Genomic DNA, 15827 nt, shown 5'->3' on the forward strand with positions numbered 1-15827 from the left:
ACATGTAAGAAAAATTTTGTCAAGTAGACATTTTTGTAGGCTTGCCAGAAAAGCATGAATATTTGCATGAGTATTTCAAAACAAAGAAGAGTGTGATTATTTTTTCTGATACATTTTGTGCTGTTCTATTCTCAGTGTTCCACTGATATATAAACCAAATGTTAAACCATTTGTAGGCTGTCTTGGAAACTAAGGGACTTTCACCCACTGTTTAAAAAACAAGCAAATACAAAAATGCTGTTTATTTTTTTTAAAGTCAGGCGATATATTAAACGTATCCACGTGTCCTGACCAGCCAAATCACTAATGGACATGAAAAATGAACAATGTACTTTATTACCTTGCAGAGCCGAATTAAAAAATCTGTAGTTCAAAATGCAAACCTCCATACATATACCCTATCATACCAGTTAATACAAATACCTGCTAGTTTTGTTATGAGTAAAGTGTGTTTCAGCTGAGACAAACACAGGAAATAAAAGCTTCCTTCATTTTTCACTGGAAAATGTACACTTGATGTACTTTATGAGAAGTAATGCATCTTCTATATGCAAATTTAATTAGTGAAAACAGTAAAAATAATAAAAACCAAACATCGACATTATTCTTGATGCAGCTTTGTCTCATATTTACTAATATAAATATATCAATATTTTACCACCATTTCTAGTTGGGAAGCCCTCATATTGTCCAAAAGGTAGCAGGCCATATATTTGCCTACCTCCAAATAAAATATTTGAGTAAGAACCATTCCTCAATTTTGCCAATTATATTGATATTGACTGAATTTCTAAGTAGCCTAGATAAAATCCCTGTGAGTACATTCTCCAGGTTGAAGTTGAAAGTGCCCTGGCTTAAATCTTGTCCTGACTTTCCAAGTATCCTCTCAGAGATCACTGAGGAGCTCATGGGAACCCTCTCAGACACTTGTGGTTACCTGCTGCTGCTACATAAGGAACCATTGAAGTAACTGTCCCTTCACCACCAGAATCGTTTGCTGCATCTTAGACAGAAAAAAAAATGCCCCTGCAAGAAAAATGAGACCTAGATTTCTAAATTAGGGAAAAAGATATGTAATCTGTAATCTGCTCCTCCAGCATTTTGAAAAATTTGCCGTAATAAATAGTGCCTGTTTTTTTCTTTTTGTCTACAGCCGGTTTAAGATTATCTCTCAGTTGCAAATATCCAATCTATCAAGATACTGGGAATTTTACCAGAATTTTCCTGAAATTCTCCTCTCTTCCATCGTAAAATGAATGCAGTAAGTGAGAGCTATTTACTTACTGAAAAAAAAAAAATCCAATTAAATTACCAATACTAAATTGTCCATCAAATCATTCTTCCTTTAAAACTTTTACTGTTTAGAAACAAATATTCATATTCTCTTATTTTATATATACCCAAGCCATAGATAATTTCCTGCAGAACTTATACCTCTATTATAATATGGGTAACAGTGGAAGGACTTTATTTTCCATCTGTCTGGGACTAAGACCCTCACCTCTAGCTCACACCACAAAGACCCTCAGTACAGACCACTTGGGTGCCCTGGACACCCCAATTCTAGTCCCATTCCAACAGCAACTCTAAACATTCTCTTTTCTCAGCCCTAAGAGAAACTTTTGTCTCTGTCTGGGGCAAAGAACCTCACCTCCAGAATTTCTGGCAGCACCACTCACAGCTTCTCCTGCTCTGTATTTCTCATTTCAGCTGCTGTTCAGCCATATTCCACTCCTTCTTCTATGGCTTGTTGTATTTCAAAAGTAATGCTCATGGTACAAAATGTACCAACATCTATATCAAATGTAACTTAGCTGCACAAAAAAGATGCTTCACTAGCTGACTTCAGTAATTTGACTCTACAAATTTACTAAATGTTCTCCTTCACTATGGTCTTTCAGACTATCCAGTATCAGTTTTTATTTGGGCTCCTTTCTAGCCTACTTCATACTAACCACTTCCAAAAGTTTTCTCAGTTTCTGGAAATTGCCTATAAGTCAAACACTTTTCATTTTTTCCTGTACAAACCTGAGAGCAGTTTTCAGAGTAATTCCTGACTGCAGAAACAAAAGTTGAATAATTGGTTCCAACATAATTCAATTACTGTTTACTCATAACTTTAATGTTAGGCATCCTTTAAGTAGCATTTGACTTGAAAGCTATTTTTTTTTAATAATGAAAAAACAGTTATATTCAAGGGGTTTCTGTACTTCCCATAATTAGAAACAGAGACTGAATTTAAACTAATTTGAATGCATTTGGCATCTTTTTGCAGCATACTTTGTACTGCAAGCTCTTCAAATTATCTTCTTGTTGTTGTTGTTGTGTTTAGCAAAATATTGGTGCTTAGATAATCATGACCTTACATAAAAATGGCATGTACAAGATGCTGTTTGCTGTATTCCTAAATGAAAATGAGATTTGAGATGGACCAACACGACTAATTTATCAAACTACTTTTCCTTTTTTGACTAGAGATGAACATAGTAATTAGAGTTCTAACCAAGATTCATCTATACAAACATACAGTGGTTTAGGTGAATTTAAAATGTTCTCTAATCTCATTCAAGGAAATAATACACGTTTCAGCTAATCCCTTGGAGAATACTGCTTGAAATTTATAAGGGACACATGCCAACCAAAACTGTCAAAACTTTACAAGGAGAGTGAGAATTCCAGTGTATGAAAAGATGACTATTTCCTTTTGCTACTGTGCATGGTGAGGTCAAATTTCTATTCCAGGGAATAAACAAGCAAAAATTCCCATATTAACTAATAATCAACTGATCTAATAACTGTAGCTCAAGTCAATTTAAAAAACAAAAGCAAAAGAATGAAAACACACTTTAATATGTATGTTTCACTAAGAAACAAGGTAAAACGAGCTCTTGACATTTACAATGAAGGGCTAGATTTGTTTACTTTACAAACAGTAGCCTGCTTCTCTTATAGTTGATTTGATTATGACACAACACAGAAGGGGTGGAATTCAGGACATTGCTCTGGCTGTCCTGGACTGCTAAGTCCCCTGTGACCCTGGCACAGAGCCCAAGATGCCTGTGGTTTTGATTGTGACCCATGGAGCAAATTACCAACCTTATATGAGGATCTGCAAACCACGACAGTTTAAGTAGAATGATAGTGATAGAATTTATCACGGGGTGAAAAACAGATTTTGGGGTTTTTAGAATGGGGGTTCAGGGGCAAGATGGAGCAATCTGGGCATGTCCAGCCTTTCTCCTTCTTCTTCTTCTTGTCCTCCATCTTCTGCTGTGATGTTGGCACTTTTAGATTGGTTTAGAGTAGAAGCTCACTGTCTAACATAGGTGATAGGTACTGGAAAGTAATTGTAAACATTTTACTAGTAGTTTTTAGTATAAAAAGATAACACTGCCTGGGAGGTGGGCAGAGCGCCTGGACTGTCTGGCTGAGCGGGTCTCAGGAGAAAGAACTTTATAGATAAGATACAATAAACAACCTTGGGACTGAGAAATGAAGAGCTCTGACTCCTTCTTCGACCGCCGGGCTGGGAAAAGAGACTCTCTAACATATCTCAGGGTCACCCTGACCAGTGAGAGTCCCGAGAAGGTGGCAGTGGTAATAGAATAAACAAACTACGCTAAAAATTCTAAGTAAATGGCAAAGATTGTTTTAGGCATAGGATTACATTAATATTTTTCCTAATGTAATTTGAAATCTCAAAGGTAGATGATTTTGGGTGTTCTTAATCAAAACAATATGAAGTAAAGAAGGAACTTTCACCCCTTAATTTTCCTCACTGACATCTTAGTTTCATGAGAGGGAGAGGAGGGCGGAATGGTTCCTCACTCTGCGCTGAAAAGTTCAATTCCATACATTCTGGTTTATATTTTAAAAGAAGGTAGAATAGGGCCCTGCTGAGAATCTTGGTTTTTGTGGGTTTTTTGTTTTACTTTTTTTATAAATGACACCTGAAATTTCTTATCAAACTTTGCTTAACTCCATTTTCATCCAAGTATTGTTGCAAGACTGAAATTTCCTGGTTTAAGAATTTGTATAATCTGTATTTAGCTTTCTTCTGTTACTAGTGTTCCTATCAGGGGGAGGGGACCATGTATGTATGTGGATTTTTGGCTGTTTTTTCTAGTCAAACCTACTACAACAAGCTTCTTCCCTGGGAGACTAAACCCTGGGAGATCCGAGACTGACTAATGCAAAACCTCTTTTTAATAGCAAGATCAAAAATAGATTTGTATGCATGTGAGTAGAAATACATGTACAGACCTTAATGGAAGCAAAAATGAGCTCCTATTCTATGGAAAGAAATGACCAGACCAATTAAATTTTCATTCTTAACTTTCCAAGCAATAATATTTTATATATCATTTACAGAAAATAATTTTTATATTTGGTATTTTTACAAATAAACAGCCTAGAAATTTAATTGAAGTCCAGACTATAAAACCTTGCCTTCTGTTACTTCAAATAGTTATTTACTGCTGTGAGTTTATGTAGTTATTATTAGTAATTAATTTAGGAACTGGAATATGTCATAAGCCATTCTAATAAGCACTGTAAAAGGAACATGATAACCCTTCCTCAAAAAATACAGTGATAGGTCATAAGAAGATGAATGCAGACATGTAGAAAATCATCTGGAAAAAAAGAGTAAATAGTGCAATGGATAATATATTTGTTTATTTTTTGTGAAGTTTTATTTGCTGTACAGAAGGTCAATAACTCCTTTGCTTACAACCAATTTCTTAGCCAACTTCCCATCCTCACTTTATATTGTTGAATTGAGAAAAATGTATAGCTAAATAAAGAACTGTAAGGAAACAGAAAAATCAATAATGGTCAGCATAATTAGGAAGCATTCAAAACAAGTTCAAATTCTCCTCAGACTCAAGAAGTTCCTCAACTGTGTAGGTATTTCATGTTGCAGATCAGAACACTGTTCAACCCAATTTTAATTGTTAATACAAAACAATCAAATTAATAATATTAAAGGTATAATAGGAATGTTAATTGATATATTGGAAAATAAGATACTAACTAAACTTACAGTACATTTTTAATGTAATTGGTAATGAATCATAACAAAAAACATCAAAATGACAGCAACAGTCAAAGTCTCTACATTTAACTTAGGGACTACACAAGTTCACTTATCTTACAGATGAGAACTGTTGACTTTTCAGATTAATGGTCAAGGGATGCTGGGAATAGGATGTTTTCTGTAACTGTAGGTCTCTACAAATAAATACAAGTCAGATTACTAGAATACTAAATAGTGTGAAATCACGCTAGGATTTGCAATCATTACTGTCCTGTAGGAAAAGCATCCATACCAACATATTTAATTAAAATTTGCAAGTCTGATTTGACATAATGTGAAATATTCAGGAAAATCAAAATGACATCAAGGTTCTTTGATGAGTACCAGATATGATATCAATGTTAATTAAAGCACAGATAAATTGCACTATAGTACACCAGATTCCAAAAGTTGCCGTGTTCTGAGGCAGTGAGCTTTCTCCTTAAACATTAACAACCTATGCTAAAAAGGACAGATTAAAGCAGTACTCAAGCTTGTTTTCTCTTCTGATCTGTAAGTTCAACAGGATTCAAGAAACAGAGGAAATTACTTGTTCAAGGAAATTTAAAAGTGTTGTGCTGCTTAGAGTTCAGATAAATATATCATAGGTCATTTCTCCATACAGCTCTCCTTTCAGAGTAAGAACCTGAAATATACAACTTTAGTTGTTTGATCTGGATAAGCAATTACATAAAATAATTTCTGTAGAGCAGTGGTCTGGTGGGAAGTGCCTATAGCAATAGTTCTACTGCTTACAGTTTACATGTCTTCTGTTTTCTGAGCCATACCCAAAATAGAACGCCATACTGGTAATTTGAAGTTACAAGCGTCCCTGAAGAATCTTTTGTGACAATTCCTAATCACCTGTTACTACACAGTTTAGGAACTGATCAAAGGTTCATTGACACCAGCAGATTTCTCATTGACTTCAAGGTATCGCTCATGTTGTTACTTGAAGTATGTAACAATGCAGTATTTCACCAGTGAGAAAGTTTTGCTTCAAAATGGAAGAAAATGATCTAAAGCTGTTTTCTCAATCAAGCCTCCTCCCAAACTGGATTGTTAATTTTAAAGTGACACATTGCTTCTCTTATCCAGATAAGAATAAAAAAAAGGAACTGAATCACTAACTGCAAAATGCTTGTATCTTTAATTATATATCTTTGATGTCATCATTTTCAACATTCTACATGTCATCACATTTAGCTCTTCAGTGATTTGTTACTTTTCTCAAGTAAATTCAGCCCAAGTTGATTTTATGTGTATGAATGACAAGTAAGCCCACTAACAGAAATATTTACTTTAACAACTAAATGAATGCTAAAATATAATACCAAAAGGTAAATTCAGGGCAGCTAAACATATGTTAAAAATTAGATATTAAAAAGCCTTTTTTTTATTAACTATACACTGCAAAGAATTAATTTCTGATATAGAGAGCCATATGGTGAACTGACCACATTAATACATTATTAAGAAGCAACTTTGTCATAATTTTGGGCCTTTCAATCTGAACTATGAAAAATTCTTTTAATTAAAGATGCAGTCATAGAATCATACAATGACCTGAATTGGAAAGAACCTCAAAGATCATCTACATCCAACTCCCCTGCTCTGGGAAGGAGAACCTTGACTCATCCCTAGGACCAAGATCACTTCATGTACACAAACACACAAATACACACACATCTATGAGTGTGTGCATTTGCACATTCCTCCCTCATCTTCCTCGTTTCACCAAAGTTATACTTTCTGCCAGTGGCAGAACAACAAGCTAAACAAAGCTCCTCAAATGGTGCCATTTGGGCATGGTGTTCCTTTCACAGAAAATCTGTGTGCAGAAATATGTTTCAGCATGCACACACATGTTTCTTCTGAACATGCTTTCTCACAGAAATAACTTTTCATCTCTCACTTGTCCTTAAATTAAAAATAAACAATGAATAATGCTTGTCTTGCTTGGTGTTTTCAATGCAAATTGTGTAATGAAGACAGAGAAAATATTGGCAAGTATGAGTCAATGGAATTTAAATATCTTGTCAGAAGCCAGTATGAGCAAAAAAGTCAATGATACTGTAGGCTTATCTTGCACTTTCTAAATTAGATTTGTGGGAAAATAAACATCAAATGGAACCTTAATTTTATGTGGCATGACAAATAATACTTTATGCTGGACACTAAGAACATTAAGTATGTCATTTCCAGAGATAAAACTAAATATGAATGGGGACCTGATACATGAAAAGAGTGGAAAGAATAGTTAACTCTTTGCAAGAATTGCTGCTGAAGCAACAATACAGAATTCTGTCCTTACTCTCTGGCCACCTGTCAGTTATTGTAATTTACACAGGAACACTCAAAATTCTAGACCTAGTCTAAAAATAATGAGATTTTATTAAGGAAAATTAACTGCACCAAGATTCCATTCTATGAAGTCATTTGCATTCTCAAATAATTCAGATGTTGTTTACAGAAAATTGCCTAATGATATTTTAAATCTCAGCCTTGAGGCTTCTGATATCAAACTTTATAAAAACTCCTTTAGCACACTAAAATAGACTACTGTCTATTCTCTATGAAAGCACTATAAATTTTTTTTGTACAGAATTGTTTTCCTATGATAGCCACGCAAAGTACTGAACATTTCTGGGCATCTTAGGTAAGAAATTTAACAGAGAAATTCATAGGAGGCAGTACAGTCATTCAGGTTTATGTCTGGTAATTATTATGCTTTCTGCAGGATTCAAGGAACAGTCAGAAGGCATTTTTTGAGTCAAGTGGAGAGTATGCGGCAGAATGGATGATCTTACTACATGTATCCTAATTTTCTGTAAGATTATAAGAGTATCACTTTTCTATTTCACATATGTAGTAAGTGAATGAAAAAAGCAATTTCAGGTAAACAGCTGTGTAGCACCTTCACACTACAAGGTAACTTCAGAATAAAGATTTCTGGAGAAGATAGAAATAATCCAGAGTCTTTAACAAGATCTACCTGCTGAAAACCTGAGCCTTGAAATAGGCTGTTCCACTTTAAAGAGCATTTACATGCTTACAGTGATAGGAGAAGACTTAATTTATCCAGAAGCTTCACTCACATCAGTGGAGCTTCCTTCATCTGGGGACAACAGGTAGGAAACCATTAACAATCTCTTAAAGAAAGTAATGTTCTTAAGTAACAATACATAGATTGTTGTAATATAGAGTAAAACATCTATATACGGAGAGAGAACAGAAAATATTTGTTTTAAAAAATGTTTAAAGGTTTTTTTTGCTCTATTGCAAAATCAATAGCTGGTGACTTGTTTTCAATTGCAAACAACAACAACAAAAAAAGAGGAAGAACAGAAATGTCTCTGCCAAATATACAAAATGCTCATTTAGCTTGTTTTCCTTTTTATCTGGGTATACTTCTTTATCACTGATGTTCCAAAAAGATTTAAGTACCAATTAGTGTAATTTTTGCCTCATATCCCACAAACAGAATAGAATTTACCTCATTAACTACCAAAACACTAAATAATGGAGAGGAAGAGTACATTCTGTACTTCAGCTAACTGAAAATTCTTTTAAACCACACAGACCTGCACTGCCTATAGTGGCATTTGTAAGTCTACAGTGCACACCAGTGGACTATAGTAGTACATGCACTTTTCCACTTTTTTCAGGATAGTTTTGTAAATATCCCATCTTATTTAAGTCTTAAATGACCAGAAAAGCACATCCTTCAGGATTTATAAAGATGGATATAAAATTTTGAGGAAGATTTGCAATGAGTATAAACAAGAATGTTTTATTGTACATAAGATAAAATGATAATTCTAAAACCTAAAACTTCAACAGGCTTGCTCATTCCAATTCTCTGTTTGCAAACATCACAGCAACACACCAAGGACTTGCTTTGTTTTCCAGAGTCCAAAGACCTAGCTAATCAAACCCAGACATACTTTTTGTGTTTCTCAGACTGATGGTTAATTGAGCTGTAAACTAAACTGTATCTGAAAAAATTGCATACTCCATTCCTGGGGACATTCAACAAGCAAAATTATGGATGTAAAAATTTTCATGTTCTTTCTCCTCTTTGCAACAAAGTTTACTTTAAACTCAAGTATAACTAATGTCAATACTCTTTATTTGCTCAACAGCTTTTCAAACAATTTTTGTCTTTCTGTAGATACTCACGCAAATACAACAATTAGTGTAATTTTATACTGAGTATAAAATTACTTTCCTGTTTTTAAAATAACAAAGTATTTTACATCTTTTAATAGATGAACAGAATTCTTAGAAAAAAAAAAAGAAATTATCAGTTACAACGCCAAATGCAACTTTCTGTTGTACCTGTTAAAATGGTTCTAATTTATGACCTCAGACAAGTCAAGATCAATGCTAGTGTCGCACAAAGCTGCCTATAATGCGCATGGTTACTATGATCATAGATTGTCACTTTGCTACTTTTTTAAATTAACTCAATATATTGAAAATTTATTTGCAACTTCCAAATGGATGCTGAACGGATAATATGTTAAAACGACGATCATCAAGATCACCAAAGCTTTCCATATTTTGTTTGTTCCAAGAAGAGTAAATACTTGTCTTCTAATGAAAGTAACTAAAGAAAGTGATTAGCTACTGGGAGCACTAATAATCAAGTCTTGACAGCTGTGAAGGTTCTAACATTCCCCAAAATCTCTCCAATTTTAAAAAGGCCAGAAGAGATATCCACTCCTAAAAATGATTTAATTTGCAGTGGCACTGTCACTTGCAAACCAAGCACTTTTTTTTCACATTCACAGTGGGACTGTTAGGCAATCTACCAAAGGAAATAGCAGATTAATTTAGTCAAGGACATGAAAATAATCCAGATGTAATGATTGATCTGCTTTTAATCTAGAAATTCCTTTGTGATTTAATATTGGAAATTTATATTGGAATCAGATTCCATGCTTAGCCTAGTAGATGTCTGCACTTTGCTTTATTCCACTTTCAAATTTTTCACTGTCAAAATTCTTGTCTGTTGTCCCAGCATCCATTTCTCAACAGTAATGTATAGTGAGTAATATTAACATCTGTGTTGTCAACACACAAGGTGTGGTTTACTTCAGTAGAGTTTCCACTTACAGAAGCCCCCTCCACTGATATAAATAATTTCTTTCAAATTAATCAGATTCATCCAGATCAGTGTATTTTTCTGCAATTTAAAAATGAGATTTATGTCATAAATGTCAGAAGCTGAAAAGAATGCTCAAAATATTACCTCCTGTTAGCAATTAAAGCAATTGAGCATGTTCCCAAGAAAAAAGCCGCAACACATATATGTAGACATGCAAATGCATAAATATTGTTCTCTATCTCCAATGAATTCTCAGAAAATTTTTACTTTCTGTTGTTCTATTCCTGATGACAGTGCCATAAAGCATTTCATGAAGATTAAATTGCTTAAGTAAAACTATTAACTAAACCTAGAGTTCCTCTGTTTGGCACAAGTATAACACGCTAAAATCCTACTTAATGAGCAAACAGAAAATAAAGAACTAAAATTTAAAGGAACTCAAATATGAAAGATAGATATTAGTTTGTTGCTGCATTGCATATGCATCACCTATTAACTGGAACTTGAGATTTAATAGACTGCTTGCAATTCTTTCCAGAACATGAAAGAAAACTAATTAAATTTCTTCCATTATTCAAAATCTGAGATGTTAAATTCATAGGACAGTTTAAATTCACTATCTATGTTTAGCTATATATATGAGTTTTATTGGACCAAAGAGGTTCTCTATCCATTGTCCTGAAAGATAAAACCTGGAAACTGCAATACAAATATTTCTTATTCTTCTAATCGTGGACACAGATTGAAATGAACATGTATTTTCTAACACCAATTCAACACAACCAGGCAATGTTCTTAAATTACTCCTTCAAGGCTGATCTTTGTAAAAGTACATTTTTTTCTGGCATCAGACTTCCACCATGAGGGCCCTGCTGAGCTAAATCAGTCTCCTGGCACATCTACCTATTCTCCTGAGTATTAGAACAAAACTTGGTTGTACTCCAAGGCCTGACAGGTTTGGTTGACTCCTTTGTTTACGCATCCGAATTGTCTCCCTTGGGAGCCTTCCCAGCAGTTCCCTGACTAAGCCAATATCCTGCTCTCCTTATGTTCAGGGTCTGTCCTCTGCTGCTCACCTTTCTTCTTTCAGGATGACTGACACCACTATTTCAAAGCTACCACAGAGGAGGAAATTATTCATCATCACATACCCAGCTAGTTTCCTTCATATTAGTCAACAGCAGATCCAGCTATTCATCACCCCTTTGGGGCCTTCAGCAAGAATTTATTCCTGAAACCCCACTGAAATCTCTGTGGTTGCACCAGCTATTGTAACTTTCTGGCAGCTGTAGTCACCCACGAGAACTGGGATTTACAACTCCGAGATCCGTGCTCTTTAAACACTTTTTTTTGTTTCCTCATTAGGTGGTCTGTAACAAACTCCTACCACAATGACACCCTCACTGGCCTGTCCTCTGATTCTAAATTCACAAGTCTGATTGTCCTCCATCCTTCTGGAGACCTCAAAAGAACTGAGCTGCTTTTAGATCTGAGGACAACTTCCATTCCCTCAGCCCTTCCTTGCCAGTGTTTCTAGAAGTCCTTCACAGTACTCCACTTGCATGGACTTAGCACAGTATTTGAATTGTTCCAACAATATTGTAGTTCTGTAACAACATACAGCTCTAATTCTCCCTGCTTGTTTCCTAGGATGTGTGCATTTTTTACCAACATTTGAGGCGGGTGTCCCTTCACATTGTTTTACCATTCCTGAAGTCTTTCATGCTCCTATCAACCTATGCCGTGAGTTTTCCAGTGACCACCTCTTTATTTCACTGTGGTCTGCAATCTCTCATTGCTTCCTTTCCTAGTTCAGGTCCCCATGACCTAAACCCCAGAGCTCTGTGATCATTCCCAATATGCCCCCAGCTGGTGCCCATCAGGATGAGTAGCAGCATAGCAGTCTAAGGACTGGACAGACCTCGGCAATCTCTCTGCAATTTTCTGGATCCTAGCCCACAGCAAGCCACATAACCCTTAAAAAGCAAGTGGGGAGCAAAGGGGTTTCTATCCTCACAGGAGCAAGCCTCCTACTACCACCACTTGCTGCTTCTCCTGATGCTAAGGCATGGTGTGTGTTAAAGCTGGCTCTGACACCTCACAAGTTATCGCTTTCTTCACTTACTTCACTACCACGTCTTTGAACCTTTTGAAGTGCAGATCTGGAAAAAGAGCCATCCTGCAGTTGCTGGAGAACATACCTTTCCAGCCCTCCTACTGTGGGACTCAATTCACTGTGAAACTCACAGCCTCTGACTGCCCCTCCCATGTGGTTCAGACATTTTTATCTCTGGATCCCTGTGAAAATCCTGTTAATCTCCTCTTTGCCTTCTCTGATCCTGCCCAGCCTTACTTCCTTGTCCAGGTCGATGGGGACAACACATTTTTTCAGGCAATTTCTACACCTCTACTGCTCTATTTCTCCAGCCTCCCAGGAAGGGTGGCAGAGCTTTCCTGGACATCCCCTTACCCCACATGGGCCCTTTCTCTCTGAACACAAGTCCCACTGGACCCTGATCACACACTGCTGTATATCGGGACCACCAGCCTCACCACACATGGGAAGGGGCATGGAACCTGCCAGCTCTGGCTGGCCCTTCCTGGAAGCCTGTGGAGCCATCCCAGTGCCACTCTCGCAGCTTCCCAGCACCAGGTGCTGCCATGGCAGCATCCACACACCCTCACCAGGTCACTCCCACCTGGCTACACAGAATATTGATATATGCTGGATTTGTCACATTCATAAACCATGGAGACAATTTCACTCTTAGCTACTACACAGGAAATCAGAAGTCTAAATTTTCTTTCTTACTCCATGTGATAACAATGTACTGCTAACATACCTGTTTCAGGCTTTCCAGCTTGGTTTGTCTCAGTTCTTCATATTTCCATTTCCAAAGAAATAATTCGTTTTCCATCTTTTCCATTTCTTTCTCCAGAAATACATTCATTCTAAAAAAGTATTTTAAAATTTAGCATTGTACGATTTTGAAGCTGACAGAACAAAAGTTACATTGAATTTCCTTCTCATAGCTTGAGTTATGCTGCCTTTGTCAATGTTATATCTTGACTTTTCCAGAAACTTTTATTATCATTGCATAATTAGTCCAAAAGATTCATCAAAAATAATAGTTAAAGAGAAAACAGAAATCCAGTGGTACAGAATTGAAACTTTAAATGAAATAAAATTTTGAGATAAACTGAAGAAAATTTAAATTCAGTTAGTGGTTCAGGACACCTAATTTATCACAAGTTTCTTCACATTAGTGAAGATCCTCAAAGAAAACATATTACATATTACACTTGCATTTAGTACAGACAGCAGATTAAACACATGTATACAGGAGAAATATACATTATAGAGACCAGAAACCAAAGATGATTGATGTTTGATATTAAAAAACATTATTAAAAGATGTATATTTCATGTTTCAAAAAATAATAGCTCCTGGAATTAAATGCTAGAAGAATTTTAGGAAAATGTATTATTTAGTGTAGAAGTACTATGCCTGTACAATGAGAAAAATATGAAATAGTTGAAAAGAAAATTCTAATCCTTGGCAATTAAAGAAACTGTTGTGTGCCTCAGTAGCAATATTCTATTCTAATGGAGGCTAACAGAATTTTTCAACCTTTTTAACAAAGACGTTATTGCCGGCCTTACTAGAATATATTTTGACAATATTTGGTTTAAGCATTCACATGTTAAACCAAAGTCTATTGATGGAATTTGTCTGGAACATTTCTGTGCAGCAGACTGCAGGCTTACATAGAGATAACAAGAGTTGCCACTGACTGGGCTGACTCAGGTCCTGGAAGCAGTGTCAGCTACTTTAATGAAACAATCCACTATAGTGAAATATCTTCTTCTCTCTTCTTTTATACCTAAACTTAGTGCTCTTGAATCAGGGATCTCCTTTTTCTGCCTAGATTTAGTATATAGCACTGCTTATCTTAGCAAAGACCTAGAAATCCAATAACATTACAGTAATAAAATAAACACCATTATTCACAAAGCAAAATGGAGCAATATGTATTTCATGCATTTCAACTCAACTGTTTTGCTTTCAAAGTAAAAGGATATTTCATTGGAATGATATCATGACTTCACTGGGGAACTAAGAGAATTCTTAGTGGGATATTTAATATGGTAGAAAGTGAAAGTATGAAAGATGACATTCTAATACTTTGAATAATTGTCCATTGACTGCACTGAATGCAGTGAAAGTACTCAGAAATGGTCTATTCTGAAAAGTAAAAGAGGAATGTACAATATGTTTCGCTTATTTAGAAGACACTAGTTTTGTTTTGTGTTACAGTACTTAAGTGAGATCACTTTCCTCTGATGCCACTAATTGAAGGAAATTATTCTGATTACATAAAGTTTACTATTTAAATAAAGAAAATGAAGAGTGGAAGAAAGAATATAGCAGACATCAGAAGCAACTTACTTACTAGAATCAAGTTTAGAACATTTTTCATGGATCTTGTAACGAGACATTTTAACTCATTATCTAATTAAATTACAGAATTACAGAAAATGGTCGAGGTTGAGAGTGACCTCAAGGAGGCCATCTGGTGCAAACCCCCTGCTCAAGCAGGGTTGCCTAGAACTGATTGCTCAGGACCATGTCCAGATGCCTTTTGAATGTCTCCAAGGACGCACACTCAGCAACCTTCCTGGAAACTGAAAACCATTCCCAGTGTTCAGTGATCCTCGCAGGAAAAAAGAGGAATTTTTTTGTTGCTTAGTCAGAACCTTTTATATCCCTTGTCTGTGTTACCCAGCCAGTCTTAAGAAGTTCCTCTTTGATATTATCAACTAGCAATCAACTAATTTGCGAGCTTTTGGTTTTAGAGGAAATAAACACTTTTAAGTTCAAAACAGAACAAATTACTATCTTAAAATTAGAAGACAATTAGATGAGAACACTGATCCAAAAGATGACAAAAGATAGCTATTTTAAGCAAATGATTATGCAAAATGCAGAGCCACTCATAAGGTTTGTAATTTCTATTCATGCTAATGGACCTCAAATGTGTAATTGATGTGAGCCTTAGTACTTAGAGCATGTTGGTGTGTACTTTTACACTGTAAACTCAAGCCAAGATATTTTTTTGAATGTCAAAACATTATTTTTCATCCTTTTACTTTTATTATTTCTTTTAGACCTTCTTTCTTTTTGTCCTTTGCAAAGCCTGATCTGTGTGCATAAGGTTATGTCAACATTACTGATGATAGCTCTAAGCAGAATGCAAAAAGCAGAAGTCTTCTCAGGGTGAAAATCAAAATATCTTATGGAGAGAGTTAGGAAACCAAGAAGGTTACTAGTTAGGTAACTTGGAGGGAAATTCAAACACTGGATTTGCATAAGCTAACTTGACTCTAGAAAAATGCAGTCAGAGTTCAGGGTGCTGCATATAAACCAGGGAACTGCTGAGAAGTCCTCTGCTGTATGAGTAAGATCATACTGACTGCTAAAGTAACCTCTGGCCTTGGGGTTCAAGCTGTCTATTATCTGTTTGCTTTTGATGCAACACAGCTGTGTGTTCTTGGCTCAAGTTCACTGAGAAAATTGCTAAGTTGTGAGAAAGAAGCTGTGAGAAAATACTTAAGCTAGAGCCACACAAGATAAG

At 35.6% G+C, this 15827-nt stretch overlaps 1 protein-coding gene across 2 annotated transcripts in view; it reads right to left on the bottom strand.

Moving 5' to 3' along the window:
- The window catches only part of CCDC102B (coiled-coil domain containing 102B), a 129581-nt gene that overhangs the window by 109273 nt on the left and 4481 nt on the right, over positions 1 to 15827 (bottom strand). For both annotated transcript variants that reach the window (XM_058813005.1, XM_058812997.1), the window contains exon 3: positions 13034 to 13142. In XM_058813005.1, coding sequence (XP_058668988.1) covers positions 13034 to 13142 — 109 coding nt within the window. The remainder of the gene's footprint in view (positions 1 to 13033; positions 13143 to 15827) is intronic.

Source organism: Ammospiza caudacuta, chromosome 1 (genome assembly GCF_027887145.1).
Source record: "Ammospiza caudacuta isolate bAmmCau1 chromosome 1, bAmmCau1.pri, whole genome shotgun sequence".
In the NCBI taxonomy this organism is placed as follows: Eukaryota; Metazoa; Chordata; class Aves; order Passeriformes; family Passerellidae; genus Ammospiza; species Ammospiza caudacuta.